General features: G+C 53.5%; 2 protein-coding genes across 13 annotated transcripts in view; one reads left to right on the top strand and one right to left on the bottom strand.

The window, feature by feature from the left end:
* Positions 1 to 24,518, bottom strand: part of CRACR2A (calcium release activated channel regulator 2A) — a 164,045-nt gene that overhangs the window by 9,894 nt on the left and 129,633 nt on the right. For all 8 annotated transcript variants that reach the window (XM_082421106.1, XM_082421105.1, XM_082421111.1 and 5 more), the window contains 7 exons: positions 23,174 to 23,219; positions 21,074 to 21,180; positions 17,526 to 17,844; positions 13,561 to 13,693; positions 8,519 to 8,600; positions 8,302 to 8,416; positions 2,051 to 2,152 (listed from right to left, as the gene is read on the bottom strand). In XM_082421106.1, the coding sequence (XP_082277232.1) occupies positions 2,051 to 2,152; positions 8,302 to 8,416; positions 8,519 to 8,600; positions 13,561 to 13,693; positions 17,526 to 17,844; positions 21,074 to 21,180; positions 23,174 to 23,219 (904 nt within the window). The remainder of the gene's footprint in view (positions 1 to 2,050; positions 2,153 to 8,301; positions 8,417 to 8,518; positions 8,601 to 13,560; positions 13,694 to 17,525; positions 17,845 to 21,073; positions 21,181 to 23,173; positions 23,220 to 24,518) is intronic.
* LOC309641265 (uncharacterized protein) lies at positions 17,852 to 19,105 on the top strand. 5 transcript variants are annotated; one of them, XM_082421138.1, is made up of 3 exons: positions 17,852 to 18,239; positions 18,273 to 18,308; positions 18,345 to 19,105. In XM_082421138.1, the coding sequence occupies exons 1-3, from the start codon at positions 18,030 to 18,032 to the stop codon at positions 18,393 to 18,395; spliced, it is 297 nt and encodes a 98-aa protein (XP_082277264.1). In that variant the 5' UTR covers positions 17,852 to 18,029; the 3' UTR covers positions 18,396 to 19,105. The 5 variants fall into 5 exon arrangements, with proteins under 5 accessions (XP_082277264.1, XP_082277263.1, XP_082277262.1 ...); XM_082421137.1 differs by having other exon boundaries at positions 17,852 to 18,116; positions 18,171 to 19,105; XM_082421136.1 differs by having other exon boundaries at positions 17,852 to 18,182; positions 18,225 to 19,105.

Raw genomic sequence — 24,518 nt, 5'->3', positions numbered from 1 at the left:
TGCCCCTCTGCACTTACCACACCCTCACTTCCTTGTGTCGTCCCCTCCCCACTCTGTACCAGGTTGATATCTGTCCCTTGTGCTCCCTGACTGATGTAGGTTCTGGAACTATCTCTCAGGGGAGCCGTAACAACTATAAAACAACAGGACCTACACTGCTGCCTTCGTGTTTTACACTTTCTGGAATTGCTGTCCGGGATGTACGGGCTCTTTCTTTTCACACCAGCCTGTGATGCAGGCCGAGACACAGAGGCCAGGGTGGGCAACATCCGTCCCACTTTACAGGCAGGGAAACTGAGGCTCAGGAGGGTACAAACGGCGGGTGGGCCTGTTCAGGTCACAGCGGGGCTCCCAGCAGCCTGCTTGCCCCAGGACACGGGCACAGTTAATTCATACACCAGTTAATTAATACTCTGGCTGCCCATGCCGTCCGCACTGGCGCCACAGGACAATTGTCCATCACTTTGCTAGGCCGAAGCTGGACGGTGAGAGTGGAGGTAGGGGTGTCGTGGCCAAGGCCCATCTTATTCCACTTATCACTCCCATTAACAGGTTTCCTGCTTCCTTAATGACAATGCTAATGGCATCTGGCATGAGCCCTGGGGGGTCGGGTAGCTGAGTGCAGACACTTCTGTGGTTGCAGGTCAGGAGGCCCCGCGAACGCTGGCCCAGCTCCATCCTCTGCCTTCACCCAGTCTGGTCCCTGCACACCTCGGTTGGCCCTGACTCCCCTTCCATCTGTGGAAGGATGAAGGCTCTGTGTGGGTGCGGGCAGCACACAGGACCTAGAACTGGGAGATGTGATTTGCCTTCCAGCTTCGAGTCCCGACCCCACCCCTGGGGCCGGGTGATAATTTGAATAAATCACTTAACTTCTCGGAGCCACAGGTTTTTTTTTCACTAGAAAGGAAGAGAGAAAGAGAGAAAGTGAGAAAGAAAGAAAGAAAGAAAAAGAAAGAAAGAAAGAAAAGAAAAGAAAATGGGATGATAAACTAAAAACACAGGTCTGCAGTTCCTTAATCAAAAACCTTGGATCCAGATGTATTTTGGAATCCAGAATTTTTGAGTTTTATAAAGCGAATACTTGTCTGTAATGTATATTATACAATAGCCTCTGTGGATCTGGGATAGCACGCTATAATCAAATATATTAATAATTCTTCAGTGAAATATTTGAATATTTGTTCAAAGTGAGGTAAACAAAACCCACATCGGTTCCGGTCAGGTTTTTTCTGCCAAACGCAATGCAAAAGCCTTTGTGCTCAGAGCTCCTTGGGCTAGGAAATGTGGATGCAGCCCGTGGACGTGCAGCTGCGGGCCTTTCTTCCTCCTTTTCCCCTTGAGTTTCACCACCTGTGCCTGCCTTCCTAGCCTCTGAGGTCCTGAGTCCCTGTCTGGAGCAAGCACACTGAGGATTATGGAATCCTGGGGCTGGGAAGCCCTGTCTCCCCCGACACACAGTTCCCCGAAAACCACTCTGAGGCAGTAGAGGAAGCCAAGGAGCGAGCGTGGCTTGTGTTGCTGCCTGATTTCCATCGCGCCGCAACGGTTCCCTGCTTGGGCAAGAGGGCTGATGCTTATTTTAATGGTCAGCTCTGCAGTGCCTGCCCTGAATTTATCTGGAGTTTGCAGCTTGGACGCTCAGTCTTGGTAGGAAGGATGGATGCTCTAACAGAGCTGCCCAAGGAAGAGCACGCTGCCCGACAGGTAGTGAGTGTTTCATCCCTGAAGGCAACCAAGTAGGGAAACACAGATGATGGGATTCAAGGATCAGCTAGGGGACTGAAATAAGTAACTTCCTACTATCTGAGGATTCATAATTCTGAGTTCCAAGGAAGAGAATCTGGGAAATTCCCCACACCTGAGTCAAGTTCTCTGCGGAAAGTTCCACGTGCAGCAGCTGGACCAGCCCCACGATGCCAGGACACCATCCAGCCTGCTTGCTGCCTTCACAGGGGGCTCCCCGAGAAGGTTCCCACACCGACTCTTGGGCACATGCCCGACTCCCCTCGGGGTCCCTCCCTGTCCCAGGGGGATGCTCGCCCCTCACCTTGGCCAGCTGCTCTCCCAGGCCCCGCGGCACTTCCCGCTCTTTCTCGTTGTCAACTTTGTTGCCCAGCAGAAGAACAGGAATGCGGTCTCCCACAGCTTCCTGCGGAACAGATAATCCCCCAACTGAGAGAAGCATCCTTCAGGAGAACCGGGAAGGGCAGGTGGAAACACTGGTTGCAAAGACACAAACTAGCTTGCGAACCCCCTGCTGCCACAAAGGCCGGCGATGACAGACTCACCCCAAAGCACAGAGGGGACCACCATCTCCCAGAGCCCCAGTTTGCCGGGCTTCTGCAAGGTGCTCAAGGCTGCCTCTGGGTGCCTCCCAGCCCTCTCAGCGCAGGGACCACCCTTTACCCCGCTCCTCGGGTCCTGGCTGGAACATGCAGCCTCCCCGTGAGCTGGCACTGGGAGCAGGATGAGGGCACAGCTGACGCTGATACCACAGGTGTCCGTACGGAGCCCCCGAGGGCGTTCCCAAGTGACCAGACTCGATCGATGTGACCAGAATGAACAAGGAGCTGCTCAACGGGCTTGTGAGGTGGTTCAGGGGCTGCACCGTCAGCAGCGTACCTCCAGCGGCCTTGACCTGGGCACGTAGCTCCCCGCGGGCTGGGTCCAGATCCGATTCACGGTCTTGGGTCCACAGCGCGTGATACATGACTGTCATGTGCCTCCCTGGAGGTCACCCCATGGGGACCCCTGTCCTGGGTGTCCTGGCTCTGAAGGAGCCCTGATCCGGAAGAACGGGGGCCACAGCAGTCGTACTTCATGGGCCAGAACAGGTTTATTCCAGGGCTCAACCCTACTTACCCCTCCAGGGGCTGTGTCCTGTGTCATATCAGCCAGGGGCCTGCACCCCAGGGTCCCTGCATCCCAGGGTCCCTGAACCCCAGGGCCCCTGCATCCCAGGGTCCCTACACCCCAGAGTCCCTGAACCCTAGGGTCTTTGCACCCCAGGGTCCCTGCATCCCAGGGTCCCTGAACCCCAGGGTCCCTACACCCCAGAGTCCCTGCACCCTACATCCCAGGGTCCCTGAACCCTAGGGTCTTTGCACCCCAGGGTCCCTGCATCCCAGGGTCCCTGAACCCCAGGGTCCCTACACCCCAGAGTCCCTGCACCCTACACCCCAGAGTCCCTGAACCCTAGGGTCTTTGCAACCCAGGGTCCCTACATCCCAGGGTCCCTGCACCCCAGGGTCTTTGCACCCCAAGGGCCCAGGACGCACAGCTACTGAGTCAATATGGTAATGTTCACATTTACGCAGGTTGTTATTTTTGCTTTGTGAGATATTTAATTAGGGGCTTTTACTCATAATTTGGTAATAAATAGGTATTCACTGCAGCTCTGTTTCACTAAGTAGAGAGGCCGTGGGACACCAGAAGCCTGCCGGCGGCTAGTTTCGCCAACAGTTCGGCCGCTTTACCCTAGACCCCGTCAAATAAATGTCCATGGTCCATCTGACAGGTCACCTGTTTCGGGTTTAAATAGCATCACATTCGAAATGAAGCCTCCGTCGTTCCTCAATCTACACATTCATTTTTATTGCAGTTCAGCAGTGAAAAAACCTCTCATGTATTAAATGAGAATGTTAAAGCTCAGAGAATCCAAAAGAACATCCAACAAAGTTAGCGTTATGAGGACCCACCCTTTAGTATACGGGGCCACCTTTCTCTAATCCTTGGCTCTGAATTCTTATTTCCAATGACCTCCCTGCTATTTAGTGTCTCATTAACCAGAACGCTCTAAAGGCAGTATTTCCACATATTCGTGGTGAGATGGTAATGAACGTTCGTAACGATGACTCAGAGGCCCAAGATCTCACAGTGCCTTCTGACCCATCAGAGGTAGACTGACTTATGCACATGGTGGTGGATGTGTTGGGTAGACTTCGCCATATTCCAGTTATCTGCGAGTGAGAAACCCACTGATGGCTACGTGCGTGGACCCTGAGGCTCCCTTCTTGACCAGACTGCGGGTACCGGGAATACCCCGTCCCCCACCTGTGCTGTGCCGCAGAAACTTGTGCGAAGAGCTTTTCACAGAAAAGGAAGAAAAGAGGAAGAAGCAGGAATATGGGCCAAAAGACTTGCTATTTGGAGCACACGCGCGCGAGAGATATTTGTAGATGGATGTGTGAGGAATGACTAAGGCTGGTGAGGTTTCTTGACATGGAAATGCTCTGAAAATAAGAGCATCAGACTTGAAATCCCAGGGTGGGATTCTAGCCTGGAATCTGGTGTTACTTGTTACGGGCGATGGCTTGTTCCTCTCTTGCAAAGGGGATGCCGGGTCCTGAATGACCCGATAGGATGAGGTAGGAACAGTCAGCCCAGCATCTGGGCCCTGCACCATGAGCAGCAGGGCTGCCGCTTGGAAAAGGAGAGGCCGCCTTCCTTCCTAAAGTGATTCCTGGCTAAAAAAATAAAAATAAAAGAGCTTAGAAGGAGCAGGAAAAAAAAGCCCAGGCCCCAGCTGGAGCGGTGGTTTTCTGTTCTTTGCAGCGTTCCCCTCGTTATACAAACTCTCTGGACCCCTCGTGTCCCCTCCCAGGGCCCTGGCCTGTGCTGATGTAGGAGAATTAGGCCTATCTCCAAAGACGTGGCAAAAATAAGTGAGAACACACATAAGGCCAGGGCGTGTGCCACCCACTGCAGGCAGCCAGGCACCCTCACCCCGGCCCCAGGTCACCCTTCGACACAGGAGGCCCTGGGGCTGGGCTGGGGGTTTCATGGTCCTCTCTGACTTGAACCTCGAGACTTGAGCTTTTTGCCTACACTTTGCACCATTCACCTACTTAACGAGGGTGCTGGCCTGCCCACTGCTTGGACAAAGAGGCTCATAATTATCCACCAGATGAAGCCACACTTACTTTTAAAAGTCCAAAGGGCACCTCCTTTGGTGACTAAGTCTAAGGCCACCCAATGTCTGCAGACATTTTTATAGGTGTTGCTAAAGTCCCATGGGCACACCAGGTCAGAGGGACCGGTCGGAGGGCAGCTCCCGGGCTGGCCACAGTCTCTGTGCAGGAGGCCCAGGCTCTGTCCGGCTCTGCCACGTCTCTCTGTGGGACCCACCCAGATCCCTCCTCTCTTCCCTCTCTCTTCCCTGAGCTGTGAGGTGGGCTCCAGAGCTGGCTTCTGTCCTCCCTCTAGCCTCTCCGCCTTCCACCACTTCAGTTACCTTTCTCTGAACTTGAACTTCCTGGAAGACAGACTTGTTGAAATTCAAAAGATTCCCCGTCTCTGATTTTCACTTACAGGAGCTGTCAACTCAGAGCAAGGGTTGGCTTTCAGCTCAGGACGTGCAGCTGTTGCATTTGGTTGGTTGCAGTGTGTGTGTGTGTGTGTGTGTATGTGTGTGTATATGTGTGCGTATGTGTGTGCGTGTGTGTGTGTGTGTGTATGTGTGTGCATGTGCGTGTGTGTGTGTGTGTGTGAATACCTATTTGCTGGGAGGCAAGAAAAAGCACTTAGCCAGGCGAGTGCTGCTATTTCTCCAGAGGCAGAACAAAAAAATTTCTCAGCACATTAAAGCATGCATTTATGCTCAGAAGAAAATGACTGCAAAATTATATCTTGGGGGTTTCCATATTTATCCGCCCCCCCCAGACGATGAGTCAAAACAAGATTTATTTGCGTAGTTCGTTCTCAACTGCCAGCACTTTGAGCTCAACTTGGAACGTGGGAAAAAAAAAAAAATCAAACTGCTATTTTTTGCCGTGTGCTGTACATTGTCACTGGTGACAAAGATCACAGAGTGAGAGCCAGTCAGCCATCCAGGAAGGGAGAGGAAAGCTGCAGAACTATAAAACAAGAGGCTATGTGAGATTAATCTCCCTGGTTTTTTTCTGGCTCAGAGGCACTGGCCTTGCTGGTTGATGACTTGGGTCAGATGCCACTTCCTTGATGCATAGGCCTAACAGGACAGTGCTCTTGGGATGACAGAAAGAGCCAAACGAGATGTTAACACGCCAGGACTGCAGACATTGCGGACCAAACATCTGGATTCGGGAGAAATACCAGCCCATTGGGCTTGTACCATATCCTATCTTCTCTACCTGATACAGGCCCCAACGTCTTCAGATGTCCAGGGTGCCTCACGGTCTAAACATGGGGCCCTTAGAGCCTGACCAGTTTCTCCTCTAGATGGGACTGGTTAAACCAGTACCACGCAGCAGAGATTTGGCGGTCAGGAGGGTGGGGGATGCTGAGTTGGTAGGAAGGTCTAACTGCTTTGATTTCCTGGAAGTGCACAGGAAAGCCAAATGGCGGGAGAATCAGCACAGAGTGTGTCTGGGCCCTGCTTGGGTCTCTTCTGCAGGAGGCCTGCGGGCCAGGTAAAGGTGCCGAGGTGGGAGAGGAGGGGGTGTGGGGCAGGACACCTCATAAAGCAGAGCAGTCGCCCCTTCTCTTGTGCCCAAGGCATTTAGTTCCCTCTGGGCTGGCAGGGTTCTCTCATCCACACACACTTGCTCCATCCCGGCCCCCCAGAGGGTCAAGTGCCAGCCCCTATAGAATGCGGGGGCCAGGAGGAACCTTCCAGACCCTTTGGTCCACCCCTTCATGGAGTGACTGGCCCACGCTTCACGGCCAGGCGATGGCTGGGCTGGGACGATGAAAATGTTCTTTGCAGGGAACTCCACGCCTCCCCAGCAGCTGTTCCTGCCCGACACAACCTAGGAGTCAGTCTTTGCCGTGTATAATCTGTGGCAGTTTCAGCCCTTTCCTTGGGTACAGCTTTTCAGGTTGATGGGGGAAGGGGCGCTGGGAACAGCTGGCCACCATTCACTTAATAATAAGGCTTCTGAACCCAAAGCCTGTTATTAAAGCTCCCCCTCCACCCTCCCTTCTCCCCGGCAAGGCGAAACACTGGGAGTGCTATGGAAATTCAAGGTGCGCCACAGACATCAAGTGCTGATTATTTTCAGTTCCCCTCCGATCCAATAAGGTGTCAAGTTTTAATCTATCACCTGACGTCTCTGACGGCTGGTTGCCAAGGCGTAACGACTTCGCTTTTCAAGAATCTTGAGAACAACTGCATCTAGGAGGCCACGGCTCCATATCCTCAACACACAACCCCACCTGACACACCTGCTCGCAGAACCCTGGGGCCGCTGCATCGGTGAATCACACTGAGTCCTCCAGAGCGCGCGGCGCGGGCTGGGCACGTGGGTCGTGCCCCTCAAATTCTTGGTGAAGGAACACAAACATCTTTGAAAAGGATTTAGAATCTTGCTTCTCAAAGTGTGGTCCCTGGACCAGCAGCATTGGCTTGTTAGAACTTGTTAGAAATGCAGAATCTCAGGCCCCAGCCCACACCTGCTGACCCAGGATCTGTATTTTAACCAGGTCTCCAGGAGATGCTTCATGCATATTAGAGTTTGAGAAGCACTTGTTTAGGCTGGAAACCATGCTGGCTGAGAAACAAAACCACCTGGGGGACTTTTGCTTTTTTTGGTTTTTTTGTTTTTTGGATTTCCAGCACCTGAATCATTCTCTTTGGGCCCTGGTGTCTGTTTTGTTTCAAAGCTTCACAAGTGATCCTGATGTTCATCTCAGTTTGGAATCATCATTTAAAATTTACCTGTACCTTCTGCTAAAATTTTAAAGCAGGAAAACGCAAACTACAAATTATACAGAGAAGCCCCATCCACATATGGATAATTCTGAGTTAACCACAGACGGATCTGAAATCTCAGCTTAGCTTCCACTGGGGAGTGGCTCAGGCGATGCTTCTCGGCCCTGCCCCGGGCAGGAACAGGCCAGTCACACAGTGCTCGACCCAGCTTTCTGCAGAATGGCCAAACTCATGCTTCAAGCTGCAATGATGACCCCCTGACATTTCTTCACCTCCACCACCACCTTCAAATTCAACCAGATGTTTCACTTCCTGGCTAGATCCCAGGCTCTCTGCAAAACAGGGGCCTTCGAAACTACAGCCCCCTACTAATGGCAGAAAGCGTAGTTCTGTAAGTTTCTCTCCATCCATCCCTACTAATCCCAGACTATTTGCATTGCCTCTTCCCAGCTCTAGTATACAGTCGCCCCTCCCCCCATGAGGGCAGGGACCGCACCTCTCGTGTTCACCTTTGGGTCCCCAGTAACCAGCCTGGTGCCGGGCACTTGGGTGGACTGACGCACGGACGCCTGAACCGGTTTCTTCCCGGAGAAGGTGGGGTGTGAGTCAGGTGTCCAGAGAGGGCAGCGGGCCCAGGAAGAGGGGCCGCCCGGAGGCCCCCAGCTCACCTCCACGCTGCTCAGCCACGGCCGCACGGCCACGAAGGACTGTCTGGCTGTGAGATCGTACATGACGACGACGCCGTCGGCCTTGCGGAAGAACTGCCGGGTGATGCAGCGATACCTGCGCGAAGGGCCGGGTCACGTGCGCGGCCTCCTCTGCCGCCACAGCCCGCCCCCGCGGGGAGAGGAGAGGCGGGGTTACCCGGGAGGGGGGCGTCCTCACCTCTCCTGCCCCGCCGTGTCCCACAGCTGCAGGGCCACTCGCGAGTCGTCCACGCGCACGGTCTTCACGCGGTAATCGATGCCTGCGGGGGGAGCCGAGCATCATGTCCAAGTCCGGAAGCCACGCCCCAGCCTGGAATCCCATCAGCCCGAGGGGCGGCCCTCCCCCCGCAGCTCCTGACAGGTGATGTGGGCCGGGACAGAGCATTGGGCCGGGAGGCCCGGGACCTGGGTTCTGGTCCTGTCTCTGCCGCTGACCGGCTGTGGGACCTTGATCCAGTCACGGAGCCTCTCTGAACCGCAGGCTTTTCACTGCAGTGTAATCCAGACCCTCTTTAGGGATCGAATGAGATCACATACGGAAAAGCAATCTACCAACGCAAAGAATCATCATTTACTCCCTCCTTGGGAAGATGGAGCGACAGAAAGACTGTCCTCAGAGCCCTTCCTCCCTCCCTCCCTTTTCTTCTTTCTCCCTAGAACCCTTTTCAAAGTTCCCATAGTAAAATCCGAATATCCCTGGGGGATGGATCACACTTTCAGACTCCCATTGTGGTGAGGCGAAGGTAGGTGGAGGAGAGGAGCAGGAGGGGAGGGCTTGGCAGGTGGAGGGAGGGACGGAAGAGAAGAAAAGGGGTGGGGGAGGGAATCAGAGGCAAATCCTCCTTAGAAATGGAATCAGAGCTCCTAATCCCAGCCATTAGGCCACTTGCAATCCTCCCTCTGAAGCTGTGACCCTACCTGGAGTCATGGATCCCAGAGAGAGGGTGCAGGGCAGGGAGATGTACTGTGGACCCCACAGCAGCCCTCAGACAGAGGACCTAAATGTAGGTGCTTTGATAACAAACATTCCTCCCTCCTACACCCTGTGAGAATGTTCACAGATGCTCAACCAGGTTTTAAAACGTTTTTCCCCCTTAAGGCATCAGATCTTGGAACCAGAGGGCATCCCCTCCCAACCTCTAAAAGGCCCAGCCTCTGGGGTCCTTACTCTGGAGGGCTCAGGGGACAGCAACAGCAGCCTGGCCAGATAGAGACAGACAGACAGACTGACAGACAGACAACAAAGAGGCAGTTGATGGAAAAGGGCATCCCTGCCACGGTCTCCAGGCAAAGGCGAGTGTGTGAGGGGCCGGGCAGGGGAGGAGAGATGGGAGGGTCATCTGCTCCTACAATGTTAGCAGGACTACAGAAGCCCTGGGCTCACAGAAGAGAGTCAGAGAGAGGATGCGCGTGTCTGGGTAACGAAAAGAGGGACGTGTCCCATTGGTAGAATGCTTGGTATCCCCAGTTTCCATGTGCCATCTCTCCCTCCTCACCGTGCTCCCCTGGGACATCCACGTGCAGGTTGCTATCTGCACACACACGCGCACACACACACGTACCCATACTCACACGTGCACACACGTGCACCCCCCTTCTCTTCCCAAACCGTAGAAGGATAAAGAAGCAGGAGCCCAGCCTTGCCCAAGCTGGTCAGCAGCCTCAGCGAGTTGCAAACCCAGTTCTGAGGCTCACTGCTCTTTTCATAGCAGTACCCTGGGCACGGGGCCCCTGGCAGCTTCGTTTCACCTAGGAAGTCCAAGGCTAAATGCTCCCATCAGAACAGATGGGAACCAAACCCAAGGGTGTTTTCTTAGCTAGAGCGGTAGGGCTTTCCCCATCGGTGCTCTGGGAGACCGGGGGGCTGCCCACAGCCTAATAACAACCCAGGGGAAAGCCAGCCGCGGTCATCACACCTTCGGAGCCTGACCTGAAGCCCCCGAGGATGAGCCCTCTCTCTGAGGGAAAGGCAGGTGGTGGAGGGACGGCTGGGTCCCTCGACCTCACTGGTAATCGCTCTGCTGGAGGACGGGGAACTTGTCCTGCAGGGAGCTCGGTGGACCAGAAGCTTGGCGAGTCCCCGCTGGTCCACGAGGTAGCCCTCCCTGCAGCCTCAGACCTGCAGGCTGGGAAGCAGATGAACAAGCCCAAGGGATGCGTGGGGTTTGGGAGGACACGGGGAGTCAGTGTCCAGCAGGAGAGGCTGCACAGAGTGACGAGGTACCAGAGGGACTTCTGAGACCCCCTCTGCACCCGTTCCAACGGTCCGGGAGCCCAGACCCCACGTTCCTGCCTCAGTCCTGCCTCTGACCAGCTGTGTGACCTTGACCTTGTGTGACGTGACTTCACCCCATCTGGGAGGCTTCGCTTTCCCCATCTGTACACTGAGGTGTGACGGGGGTGCTGGAGGGAAGTTGGGTGTCCATGATTTTACGTCCAGCTGTAGCGTTCAGCAAACACATGGAGGTGACCCCCGACTTGCAACCCCAGTGGTTCCTGAGTGAGGACTGGACCTCGGGGGCCCCATCACCGTGGAGTGTGCTGTGTGTGGGATGTGTGGGTCAGAGCTGTGGGTGATGGACCCCAGGAAGGGCGGCATTCACCTTTCTGGACAGGACAGGTCATTCCAAGCAGGAGCGCTTGGGAGCAGGGAGTGCCAGCGAGATGTCCCGGAGGGGAAGCTCTCGGGATTTCTCTGTGGAGTCGAGGAGAGGGATGGAAACGGACTGGTGCCCAGGAGAGGGCAGAAGAAACACCTTGGGCCGTGGGCCGTGGTTTAAAGCAGGGCCAGGAACCAAGGCGGGGCCTCGGGAAGAGCTCTGGACTCAGAGTCCGGGGTTCTAGAGCCTTAGCTGCTGGCAGCCACTCTTCTCATTGACAAAATGAGCTCCAACGTTCTGCAAGAGCCATCGTTTGACGTCTCCAGGACACCCGCAGGGCCCACACACCTGCTTTACAAGGGATCCGCTGGTGCTAAGGAGGGGAAGGCAGGGGCGCCCCAAGACAAACTGTTGCATCGTGGAAGCCACACCACGCACAAGCCGAAGGTGGAGGACAGGTCACGTGCTCATGAGGGGCTGGGCGATCAGGAAGGCCCTTCGGTGATGGAGGAGAGCTTTAAGGCACCGCCGCGCCCCTGCTGGTGCTGTGCTGAGGGTCCAGGGCTGCTGTGCTTGACAGGGGTTGGCCTGCTTGAGCCCAGGACTCGGTGGCTCATCTGTGTCTTTAAAGGGAGCATCTTCCAGGCGGCTGGTGTGACATCAGCTCCCTGACACGTGTGCCGGGGAGGCTAATTCCAGCTGCTGCTCTGGCTCGTTTTGCACAGCTCCATGAAGGGCGTTCCAGATTTGGAAACTTTGATATTTTTCCCCTTCCTAAATTGTAGGTGTTTCCATAATTGGCCTCCTGGGGAGTGCAAATTAGTCTGATTTTCTCTTTTTCAGAGCTTTCCATCTCGGGGGCACCAGTTGGAGGTGTAAGCAGACCCCGATTCCCTGATTTTACCAACAGGAGAGGCACCATGTGCACCGCCGGAGGGACGCCCCTGGGGGCTGCGGCATCCCTCCCCTGCTCCCACAGCCTGTGCCCGAGCTGTGACCTCAGGGGTGGTTCTGTGGCCACCCCATGGAACGCTCCAGGGCGGGCCAGTCCAGCTCTGCAGCCGCTGTTTCCTGCGTCACCACACTCGGCACACGGGGGTCACTCCTAGCCATCCCTTCCGGCCGCATGAGGCCAGGCTCTTTTGGGCCGTCTTGCCATCAGAGTCCCGATTCTTCACCTTGGGATGCGCCCAGTCTCTGGGTGGGATGGGGCGGGGGGTGGGGCAGGAGGGGGCTCCGGATTTGGAAACTGCAAAGGCTCAGCAGTAAGAACAGGGCGCCTACAGTCGTGGGAAGAGACCCATCTGTAGGAAGAAAGTTGGAAGGAAGGGCCCGTTCAGGTTATCCTGGAGGAAGAGACCAGACTCTCCCCAGGCAGACTCTGGGGCAGGAAAGTTTGTCTCGGATCGTCTTGGAGGGCCAGCTTGTGAGACCTCCAGGGGTCAGAGGTGGTCTGGACAGAGCCCTGGGCTTGGAAGCAGTCTTGGCTGGCCCGGTTCAGATCTCTCATTTTTTTCAGGTGAGGAAAGACTGAAGCCGAAAAGGAAACACCTTCTCCCGAGGTCACACAGCTGATCAGTGGCAGAGCTGAGATGAAGGTCCGGGACTTCCGATGCCCCATTGGACCTTAGCAGCCTCCCCTGCCTGTGCCAGCCTCTGCCCGCCTCCTGTGGCAGAAATTGGGCTCTGAGCATGCACAGCACAATACTGTTAGGGAGACAGTGGGCTGGGACAGCAGGGGTGCATGTGGGGTTGGGTCAGGACCAGTATCAGCACCAACCAGCTGGTGGGAATGAGGACCCGCCTCTGGACCTCTCTGGGCCTCAGTGTCTTGGTCTGTCCATTGGGCTGATAGCAATGCTTGCCTTTCAGGGTTGTTGGGAAGACAGATGGAAATGATAAATATCAAAACCCATGGGAAATATTCAGATCATATCAATGTATTTTTAATATAATTGACCTAGCGTGGTTAAAGGGCACATAGAAGGCACCCAAACGATTCATTGTGTTTTTTGCTCGAGTGATTCACCTTGGTAGAAACTAAAAGGTCAATATGCCCTTGGGTCTTACCACATACTCCAATGCAAGGAGCACCTCTGGGTGAAGGGGCAAAGGCTCCTATCTAAATACAGAATTGCCCGAGATAATAATGGAGGCACATGAAGCCCTGATCAGCTATTTGTAGCTGAGCTTAACGAGCGTCCACAATGGACTCCCTCTGTCACCCAGCAGGCCCGGGATGCAGGAGGAGGAAACCTGATGGGTAAAAGAAGCCCCCAAGGCACTGTCCTCCATCCTGCCCGTCTACACGAGTGTGCATGCACACACACACACAAACACACACACAGAGAAAGTGGGGAAGGGATGACTGAAGACAGACAGGCTCAGAGAGGGGACAAAGGGCCAGAAGTCCACCCTTGCCAACTTCAGAGACCCTCATCTTGGGCATAGGAACCGTTCGTGGTCCCATCCCCGTGGAGCACCAGGCAGAGGGGGGCCTCACCTACCAGCCCAGCCCTCGGCCCCTCCCACGGGGCTCCAAGTCCCTCCCTGGGCACCCTTCTCACAGCCGCCCCTTCCCAGAGGTGGGCTGGGGTCCAGCCCAGGGCCGAGAACTCACCCACGGTGGCCGCTGAACCCGGGGAGAAACTGCCGTCGCAGAACCGGCTCAGGAAGGACGTCTTCCCCACGGAGGAATTGCCCACAAACACGATCTTGAAGAGCCGGTCTGGGGTGGACACAGAACCTTCCTCCTGTGGAAGACAGACAGTAGGGTCAAATGCTGGGACGGCCGCCTGCCACCCCTGCCCCTGACCTGTCCCTGCGGTGTCCAGGGAGGGGCCCGCAACCAGCACCGGGGAGGCTGCTCGGGCCTTGGATGCAGGAAGCTTCGGGCTTGGGGCACCGAGGCTCCTTCCAGCTTCAGCAGCGGGAAGAGAGACCTTCATTCCACCACCACTGTTGCCCATGTGCTGCGCCGCAGGCCCTGTGCTGGGCCGGGTGTGTGGTGGAGGGAAGGCGGCCACGTGTACAGATAGTCACGGCACGATGTTCCCAGTGCCCAGAGCACGGACGAGGAGTCAAGGGTCTCGGGGTGCGGGGGGCTCTGGGATGGGGCTTAAGGGGGAAGCAGAGATTCTCTGCAGGGGGTGGGTGGGGAGGACAGGGTGGGGGTGTTTGCAGGGGAAGGGGAGAGAGAAAAAGACAGCTTGTCTATAACTCGGGGGCAGAGGCGTCCAAGGCTGGGGTCGGGCCTCTCGTTTCTGCCCCGTCACTGAAAGCCCGGACCGGAGGGAGGACACGCTCGCCTCCCTGCATGCAGCCCTTCTGTCCCAGCTCACCTTCCATCTAGGGTCCCTGCCTGCCCTGGAAATAAGGCAAGACAGCCTCCACTCAGTAGCTTGGGAAATCCCAAGATGCCAGGCTACGGGAAGAACTTTCCAGAACACAGTCATGGTGCTGCTTCTCCAGCCAGCAGCGGAAGAGACTGGGAACTGGCCTGCCTGTTACTCTGGCACGCTACAGCCCAGCGGGAAATGGACTTGCTCCAGGATGCTGGGTGAGTGAGAGGCAGAGTGAAGACCAGCACAGGGTCCTTCCTCCGAATGGTCATTAAGTCCAGAAAGCCGCACGCTCCCCCAAATCCTGCCTTCAGGCCCAGCCCAGCGCTGCCAGGCCAGATGAGGAGGCTTGTTAGAATCTGTTTGGAAGTGGATTTGGGGGGAATTAGCTCCTCTCGTTGAGCAAATACCATAGTGGAGGAGCAGCAGATATTAGCAGTACTTGAATTTCAGAGAAAAGCCATTAACAGCCTTTTGGGGAGAAATCAATTCCATGCTGTACTTAGGAGGGAATTCAAGGTCAATTACAGGAATTTAAACCCAACTTCAAAAAAAAAAAAAGAGAGAAACCCACACTCAGAAACGCTGCCCTGGCCCCAGTCTCTTTGTTCCTGCAATGCACAAGCGCCACTCTCTGCCAGGCTTGGGCTCCATCCGTCCTTTGTTTGAGACTAAAGCTCAGCGCAGCCATTGGTCCACCCGAGGCCTGGGGACGGTGGGAGGAGCTGGTCTTGGCTGCAGAGGCAGTGGCTGACCTCGCTCTGCGCTCCCCTCACCCTGGCCCCTGCCTCCCGCAGGACGCTTATTCCGCAGACAGGATACGATCATCAACCCGGTGATGGTTCGGTTGGGGGAAGGACCCACCTCACAGGAGCAGCGAAGCTATTCCAGTTCTTGCCCTTAACCTGGGGGACAATCCACCTGCCCGTGAACGACAGTGAGACAACAAAATTGTGGGGAGGGGCTGGAGAAAGGCTCCCTCCACTGGCAAGTCAGGGGATCTGTTCTCATCCTCCTTCCCACCACTGTTTTTTTTTTTTTTTTAAAAGCTTTAAAAAATGAAAGTAATACATACTAATTTCTAAAATTAGGAAACTTAGCAGAGGGGAAATTAATAACTATTCATAATTTACCCCCCAACCCTGAAATGGTCACTATTCCTATTTGGATGCATTTCTTCCAGGTTTCTTTCCTTTTTTTTTTTAAAGAATAGCTCTTTATTTATTTATTTTTTGCATTTTAATTTTATTTATTTATTTATTTATTTTTGGTTGTGTTGGGTCTTCGTTTCTGTGCAAGGGCTTTCCCTAGTTGCGGCAAGCGGGGGCCACTCTTCATCACGGTGCGCAGACCTCTCACTGTCACGGCCTCTCTTGTTGCGGAGCACAGGCTCCAGATGCGCAGGCTCAGTAGTTCTGGCTCACGGGCCTAGATGCTCCGCGGCATGTGGGATCTTCCCAGACCAGGGCTCAAACCCGTGTCCCCTGCATTAGCAGGCAGATTCTCAACCACTGCGCCACCAGGGAAGCCCCAGGCTTCTTTTTTTATATAGATGAATCAATATATGTTTTTTGAGAGAAATCTGATATACTATGTATACTTTATTTATATTATTATATATAATATAAATTTATGTATAATTTTCTATTTGTTCCTATGTTATTAAATTACATATAAATATTTCTGAGTCACTGAAGTTTTCCAAAAATGTGCTTTTTAATAGCACTATATAACATTCTATTAAATTAATATAGTCTAATTTATGTCCCTATTGTTGTTTTTTCAATTATTTGCTCTTATGTACTTACATTCTTGAATTAAGTTTTTGTCTGATTTTGGTTATTTCCTTAGGAAAGATTGCTAGAAGTAGGAGGGCTGGTTCAAAGGAGGCGGACCTTTAAAGTTCTTGATTCCTATTATCAAACTACTTTCCCGAAAGCTGGTACCAATTGATGGCTCAGCGGCCTTGCAAGGGACCCTCTGTTGAGGCTGCTGTGTGACTGACTTCCAGCAGATGCATTTCCTCTCTGCTGCAGTTTCCGTCCCAGCTAAACGGCAGCGCATCTCGGTGCAGCCGGTGGGGATGCAGAGCGGTGGGTGAGAAGGCTGGGCTCCCATCACTGCGGGCTGGGTGGGCTTCCTCGCTCTGTGCTCTACTTTCCCACCTGCCTAAGGGGAGAACAGATCTCTGATGCCCCTCATCCGACAACTGCGAGAATCAGATGCCACGGCAGACACGGACGCTCAGCCTCTCCCTTCACCCCATCTCCCGTGGACCTCTTAACACTTCTTTCACATTTGGGGGGCTATTGTGGGGTATTTAAAGCCCCATTTGTGCCCACTGCCAGCAAGTGTAGTCTGTGCACTTTTGGGGATGTACAAGGTGGTGTTGGAGGGATGCCCCACCCACCAAGGGCCCCACCCACCAAGTTCTCCCCCCTCCCTTGGCCCAGGGCCCTTCAGAGGAGTGGTCTGTAGGCATGAATCTTAATCCAGGCCCAGGAATGATAACTGAGGCCAAGAAGTCCCTGTGCAGGGGCTGGAGAGGGCTCGCTGGCACGCATGCTAACGCGTCACTCGGACCGCTCAGCTCTGAAGGCCGCCACAGGGTGAGGGAACTGTTCTAGAGGGTCCAGTAGCGGGCAGGGGGAGGGCTGAGGAGCCAGTTCCAAGGCCTGGGTCACAGACAAGGTGAGGAGCATCCGCAGTGATCCAGAGGAGGACGGTCCCTACGGCCTCCTTCTCCCGGAGAACTCAGCAGGGAGAGCTGGTGGGGGGCGCGGGGATGGAGGGTGGGAGTGGAGGGTCACACCGCCGGGAGGAGCAGGAGGCGAGCTGATTAGGAACTGAGAGAAAAGCGATGGTGCACAGACTTCCCCAGCAGGAACTGGCCTGCAGGGAGCGGTTACAGAAAGGACCAGAAGAGGTACCATTTTTAAAGCATGTGACAGCTGACGCTAATTGCCCAGCAGAGGCTCTGTCCTACTCTATAAATGCAGAATCTGAATCAGAAAAAACCACATAGGGGCCAAAAACAGAAGTTGTTAGGAGAGTGTCCCCAGACCCCCGAGTCTCCATCATGACACTGGGCAGAGCAGAGACGGGTGGTACCCGAGGGACACAAATTTGGTGCATCACCAGGCCTGCTGAGTCTGGCTTCCTGAGTGGCCTTGGGGCTCTTGGGCTCACACTCGAGGAACAAGGCACAGAGTGACCTACAAGCCAGCGTGGGATGCACCCTTACCTTAGACAGGGTTTCTTTTCCGACGGGCTGCCCTCGGGGAGACGCAGGCCTAAGTCCCAGAGGTTGGGACGGCCCGATTTGTCCCTCCACTCCCTGGTCGGCGGCCTCCCCTTTTTCCGGGCATTTGCCCAGTGGCTGCTCAAAGCCGCCCCCCAGCAGCTGGGGCAGTGGGTCCTCTTCAATGGAGATGATTCTGCGGAGCGGCCGGGGGCCCAGACCCCCGGTCCCCGGCCCCTCTTCCGTAAGCGGGTACCCACTCAGGCCCAGGGAGCTTCTCCTCCTCAGGATGCCAAACACTTCTTCTTCCTCCTCTGACTGGCTGTTTTGGAGAAGAATGAAGATTGGGGAGAATATCGTAAAATGTATCTGAATGGAAGCTGGGGGTCTGTGACAAACAGATAGTTGAGGAGCACACTTTTTGGGGGCCAAGAGGAGCCAAGAAAGGGAAAACCAGACCAAGCATTGCTTAGCTCATTCATTCAATGTCCTTATGATGAAGGAGAGATGAAGGTGAAGGTGATGATGAAGGTGAAGGGGATGATGCTGAAGGTGAAGGTGGTGAAGGTGAAGGTGAAGGTGATGAAGGTGAAGGTGAAGGTGATGAAAGTGAAGGTTATGAAGGTGAAGGTGATGATGAAGGTGAAGGTGATGATGAAGGTGAAGGGGACGATGATGAAGGCGAAGGTGGTGAACGTGAAGGGGATGATGATAAAGGTGAAGGTGATGATGAAGGTGAAGGTGGTAAAGGTGAGGGTGAAGGTGATGAAGGTGAAGGTGATGAAGGTGATGATGATGAAGGTGAAGGTGAAGGTGATGAAGGTGAAAGGGATGATGATGAAGGTGAAGGGGATGCTGGCTCCCAGGTATTAAGCTAATGACAGCCAGCAGCAGATGCACACAGCCCCCGTCCTCATGGAGCGCTTGGCTTAGCAGGGCTAGAGCAGTCATGACACACTCACTACACTGTTCCAGGTTGTGGGAAGTGCCACAAAGGAGAAGTAAAGGTGTGAAGAAAGGAGCATAACAGATGTGGAAACAAAGCATCCCGGGTTAACAGTCGGTGGCCTTTGCCCTGGTCCCATGCCAGCCCTTACCAGCTGTGTGTCCCCAGGTAAGATGCCAACTCACCAGGCCTGTTTCCTCACCCTTCCGCCCTGCCCTCCTCCCCAGTAAGCCAGTGCCTAAACCAGACCTGTTAGGGAAGCAGCCCTCGGGGATGCAGGTGAGGGGGACCACTGCTCTGGGAGGGACCCCGGCATGGCAAGCGTCCACCACCAGCTCAGGGTGGGAAGGAAGCCCTCCACCTGCTTCTCCTTCCTTTCTCCTTAGGATCAGGAGTGAGTGGCCTCAGAGGCCTGAGTGCACGTTTGCTTCCAGAAGCACCTGAGCATCCAGAACCAGGGGAAGCAGCAGGAGGTGTGCAGCAGTCGGGCACCAGACGTGGGTCCAGGGCAGGGGCTGTGTCCCCAAGGTTTGCGAGCAAAGGCCCCACGGGCCCTCCTGGTGCGGCCCCTTCTCAGGTCTTTACGAACAAGTCAAGCTGAGGATTGTTTTACGGGGAGGAACTTGAGTCCAGAATCGAAACACACACACACACACACACACACACACACACACACACACACACACACACACTCGAGAATTAGAAAATAGAGCAGGATGCGGGTGTGAGGCGAAAGTGAGCGAAGGACACAGAATATGCAGAACAGGGGAAGCCCCTTCACTTTGCCCCAACTCCCGTCCCCCGGCTTCTAGCATTTCTGGCCCCTAAGGACCAAAAACAGAAAAAAAAAAAGAAAAAAATGCGAGTATCACTGTTCTGAACTCTGGACACTTCTGAAAGATAAATTAAGGTATAGTGCTTGCTCACAAAAGTGCTGACTTAGTTTGGATCCCTTGATATAAAATAAAGGATTTGTAGCAATTCAAGGACTGTTACACTTATTTATAAAGTCAGCGTTTTACAGAAACTGTCATCTTTCCAACAAATTTCTTCTACATTCTGACGAGCCTACTAAGTGCCTAGCCACTTTAGCACACAATTAGTGTTCTCATCTGCTTTCACTCTGCTCACACACACGAGTGCACACGTGTGAGCACGTGTTGTGAGCAAGTATGCACGCGCACAGATGCAGAGCATGGCTTTTCAAAGGCCTTGCAACTAGAAAAGAAGTGGACACTGAAATGACCCTAAATGAAGCGTTTCTTGGCAAAAGCTTCTTACTTGGGAAATTCTCAAGCACTATTACGTTCTGGAATACCTTCCGCTTAGCATGACTAAGCTCCTTTTCGGTTTTGCCACCAAATGCTATGTACCAGCAGCAGAGAGCAGTCACCTCTGACAAGGTCTGCATGGGAATTCAGGGTTTGCAATTTATCGATTACTCATCAATTATCGTCTGTTTCCTCCACACAATTATAAGCTCCATGAAAGCAGAGATGGGGTCTATTTTGTTCACCCCGTATCCCCAGCACACGGCACTGAGTCTTGCACACAGCAGGCACTCAATAATGGATATTAAGGGCAGGACTCGTGTCTAATTGATATTTGGAGGCTTCACAGAACTCAGAGAATGTCAGGTACAGAGTAGGCAATCGGTCTCTGCTTGTTGGAAGCACATATTCCATTCCGAGGAACCAACAGGTGAACTGTTGCTGCAGGAATTTGGCTCCCATGTTGTGTCTCCTGGTTCAGCTATTTAGAAGAGGAATCCACGATGGTCAGGTGCAAGGTCTTGTCCCATCAGCGGATCGACATCCCCAGGTCACCTCCGCTTGGCATACCTGTCTATTTCATGCTTGCTGTCCTCAGGGTCTCCCGGATGGATGAGCAAATTCACACACTTTGTCCCGGGTTTGATACTTGGGGATCTGGCAGCCTCCACCTCTCTGTGGCCATCCATGGGATGAAGCACACGCCCCAGAGAAGACAGGGCACGGGTAGGGGCGGGAGGCTGGCGAGCCTCCTTCGGGGAGCAACGGGCCACCCCTCTGGGGACTTAAATGCAATCGTGTGCTGTCCAGCAACAACCAAGCATGTTATCCCTGAGTTAATTTAATATGAATTATTGAAAGGAGTCTGTCAGGTACAGGCGCCATTCTCATCTGTAAAGGACTTCAACGATTGGAGATTCCGTACTACACTCTAATTACCCTTCAGACTCACGCAGTCCTGTCCCTGGAAAACCGAGAGCATCCATTCTGCTCAACAGACAGCAGAGCCCGGCCCGGCACCCACTCCCTCTCTCTTTCTGACCCCTCCTCCTCCCACCCCCTCTGTCCCTCCCCTGATCTGCAGCCCCTCTTCAGCGCTCCCTGGCAGGAACCTGAGGCGGCGTCAGGAGACAACGGCCTGTCCTAAGTGCTTGCCCTGCAACTAGATGTCAGAACAGGAAGGCACGCGTCCTCCAAGCTTCAAGGGGAGCGACACTGGCTGACCCCAGGCTTCCCGCCAGCGCCAATCTGCACTCAGCTTGGGCTCAGAGCCTGCTCCCAACCTTGCAAGACCAAGGAACAGGCAATGCAGGAGCCCAGCGGGGACGCCTTACCTTCTGCGCACCCCTCTGCCATCCACGTACTGGCCGATCACAGAGCCGGATCGCTGCTTCTGGCTCGCCTTGGGAGCAGCTGTGTTTGCCTTGGCTGCCTTGTCTTTCTGTAGAAACACAAAATGCCCTCAGATCCACACCTACTGATTTGTCCCAACGTTGGAGCGGAAAAGGGCTCAATTTCCCCACCTCATAGTTCAGGCTTGAAATAAAACTCTAAAGGAAGCAAGTGACGGCCTGGGCTCCCAGCTAGCCTTCACCCACTCTTTCCTTTTGCTGTCATCTCTCACCATAATTCCTCCATCTCCCGTCTAATAAGCTAATCAAAGTTTCGAGCCTGGGGTCTGCCAGGTTACCCTTCGCAGGAGTAGTGATAATTTGCAAGAGGACAAGCTAAATGTGGGATGCATAGGAAAAATATTTATGGGCAGAAAAAACTCTGTGCATCTTTAAATCACACACACTTTTCAGTGGGGTTTCAATCCCTCTTTATTTCCAAACCCCCAGATAGGAGGATCAATGAACCCAGTGCCTTGTCCACAGCTACGAAGCTAGGACAGGGTATTTCAGATCTTTCGTGGAAGTAGGCTGGCTGTAGGTAAATTGCTCACATATCTGCAATGGAGAGACTGGGAGGAGTGGGGGACTTACACCTGCCTCGCCAGGGCTCCCCTGACAGATGTCTTCCAGATAAGGGGGGGCGGTTAGATCACAGGAAGAATCTCTCATTAACCAGTCAGCCCCGTGGTTCCTAGGGATCCTTCCTGAAAGAAGGAGGGGTTGCAGTGCTCCCAGGGCCCCCGAAGGTATGGCTGTGATCCCAAATTAATCTTTAATCGTGATTTGGCATGAACATGATTTTATCCCTCTTCCTTCTATTCCCCACGAGGGTTCTTATTCCCTTCATTCCATTCCCTTCTCAAAGCAGAATGAGTTTGGCAGGTGAAGGGAAGCGAGGTCAAGGGATTAAGGTGACATTTGTTAGGAAGTTTTAAAATAAATTCAGTGTTACTTCTTAAACAATTATAACCATTACCACCATCAAACAAACATGTGTAGGCTTAAGTCTTCCTCTGATAGTACACACAGGTGGGTGGCAGAGACATGTTGCTGACAGCCAGTGGTAGAAAAGACATTGTGATGTACAAGGTCCCTAAAGGATTTGCACTTATAAACTAGGTTGCACCGAATCCGGGGCAAACTAGCTGCCGTGTACTGACCGCATTTAGGGCACTGAACAGCTGAGGGTCCAGCGCAAGACCTTCCTTTCCAAGAGTTTTTCACACACACAAAAATCCCTACAATATGGAAAAAAGGACAGAGATTCTCTTTCCTCATGTGATGACTGGGGTCATGGTCCAAGGAGGCTGATGATTTGCCCGAGGACACACGTGAAATTCACGGTGCGATAATCCTGATCATCAGAATGTCACATCAATCCATCCTGCCCGCCTTTTTCTTCCCTTCAGAGCTTCCACAGCTACTGTCTAAAGGGGAGGATGTTAGGGGAATGAGAAATCCTAGATTCTGTTTAACGCAGCCGGAAGTGAAATTCTTTAAATAAATACAGGATTTTCGTGCTATTTGGGAAAGTATGTAAGTGTGGCACTCAGGTTCAGAGAAGCATGAGTCCCCATAGGGTAAAAAAATTGTACATAAAATCAACTATGTAAACGGTGAAATATACATTTTAAATTCTTTCTACGACAGTGTAAAAATGAAAATTTTTCATCAAAATGTTAATGAAGAAAAAAACTGAGCATTCTGGTTTAAAAGCGATGGTGCCATTTCAACTGCACCGTCTCATGGATGGAACGATCGTTTCTACATCCAAGAAATGTGGGACCCTCCCAAGTATTCCAGTCTCGTGATGCCAAGGGGAAAGTGTGTCACTTCACGGAAAATTAACACACTATGACCCTATAGGTCAACCTGAATTTTGACTATTTTCAAAAAATCTTATGCCACCGTCCTGCCCACACAAAGGAGTGACCAGATTCCAAGCCTCAGGATCTTCTTGGGCCAGTCCCAGCGCAGGTCTGGCTGCCACTGGACCCCAGTCTTTGTCTTCCCCCAGGGGAGGGGGCACTGGCCAATTACCTGAAAACATATGTCCCGTTCATCCCGAAGATGCTTGTTCCTTTCCCTGTGGATGGAAAAGGGGAATCTATTCAAACACGGGGCTTGCAGTCAACAGATCCCATAGCACTGGTTTGACGGTCAGATGGGTACAGAGGAAGGCCAGGCATGGAAGGCCCGGGGAGGGCGTGGAACCACTTTCCTTAGGGATTGTGGCTAAGGGCAGAGGGTAACTGTGTGTAAGTCAGGTCAGAGGCAGGGGGATAGACAGAATGGCCTTGTGACACCCAGGGCCCTTCAGGACCCTGCATTGGTCCATCTGATTACTAAGGGAGCCTTCCACAGAGCTGACCAGGTGTTCCAGCTCCGCCTTGAACTTGCTGTTGCCCCCCCTTCTCTAAACCTTTCATTCATGAGTGCATGCGTGCCTGCATGCCACACGTGTCTCCCTGAGCCCGCACTGTGTGCCGGGCACGGCTCCAGCTGTCAGGGCTACGCCAAGGAATGGAAGAAAAAGTTCCTGCCCCCAGGGCATTTGTATTTCATTGCTATTGAGAAAAATAAAGTGGGGAAGAAGTGGCATAAAGAGGGCCAGAGATGGAGGGTGGTCAGGGAAGACCTCACTGAGGAGGTGGCATCTGAGCAGAGGCTTAAGGGGTGGGGAGGGGAGAGCCCAGCAGGGATGGGGAAGAGCGTCACAGGCAGAGGGAATGGCAAGGGCAGGGCCTGGGGTTGGGAAACACGTGGTGTGCATCCAGGGGAACGGAAATGAGGGAGCGGATGCTCAGGGTGAGGTCAGAGGAAAGATGGGGGAGGTGGGAATCTGCCATCCCCTGCCTGTGGGCCATTGTCAGAACTTTGAATTTATCCCAGTGAGATATGAAGCCATGGGGGGTGGGCTTTGGCCGAGGAGTGTCCTGACCTGACTCAAGTTTTAAAAGGAGTCCTAGAAACGCTGTGCTAAGAGTGATGTGCCAGGGACAAGGATGGGGCCCTGAGAACTGGCCCATATTTTAAGCAACATGGAGGTCATTGGTTCCACATTCGGTGGAATAATGGGAGAAAAAGCCTGGTGGAGGGTTGAGAAGGTGAGGCTGGGAAACGGAGACGGCCGAGTGTAAATGGAAACAACTCTTTGGAAAGTTCTGTTGAAAGTGATGAAAGAAATGGGAAGTAGCTGGATGGGCCGGTGGAGACAAGAGATATTAGACAAGAAATATTCTAGTACATTTGTCCATCTCTCCCAAAGAGAAAAAACTGACAATAGAGGAGAGAGAAGAAAGACGGGAGTAGCCCTCGAGGAAGGTGGGATCTAGTTCCAGAGCACGAGCTGGGGCGCTGGCCTTGGCTAGCAGTGAAGGCAGAG

This window comes from Balaenoptera physalus, assembly GCF_965194825.1.
Source record: "Balaenoptera physalus genome assembly, chromosome: 13".
NCBI classification, from domain to species: Eukaryota; Metazoa; Chordata; class Mammalia; order Artiodactyla; family Balaenopteridae; genus Balaenoptera; species Balaenoptera physalus.
The sequence above is the reverse complement of the archived record's forward strand: the minus strand, read 5'-3'. Positions and strand labels throughout refer to the sequence as shown.

Bases quoted from the DNA above. Each gene is read 5' to 3' on its own strand.
- LOC309641265 (XM_082421135.1), top strand. From the start codon at position 18,030: ATGAAGGTGAAGGTGATGATGAAGGTGAAGGGGATGATGCTGAAGGTG. The intron at 18,309-18,344 runs GTGATGATGATG...AAGGTGATGAAG, and splicing joins TGAAGGTGAAGGTGATGAAG to GTGAAAGGGATGATGATGAA.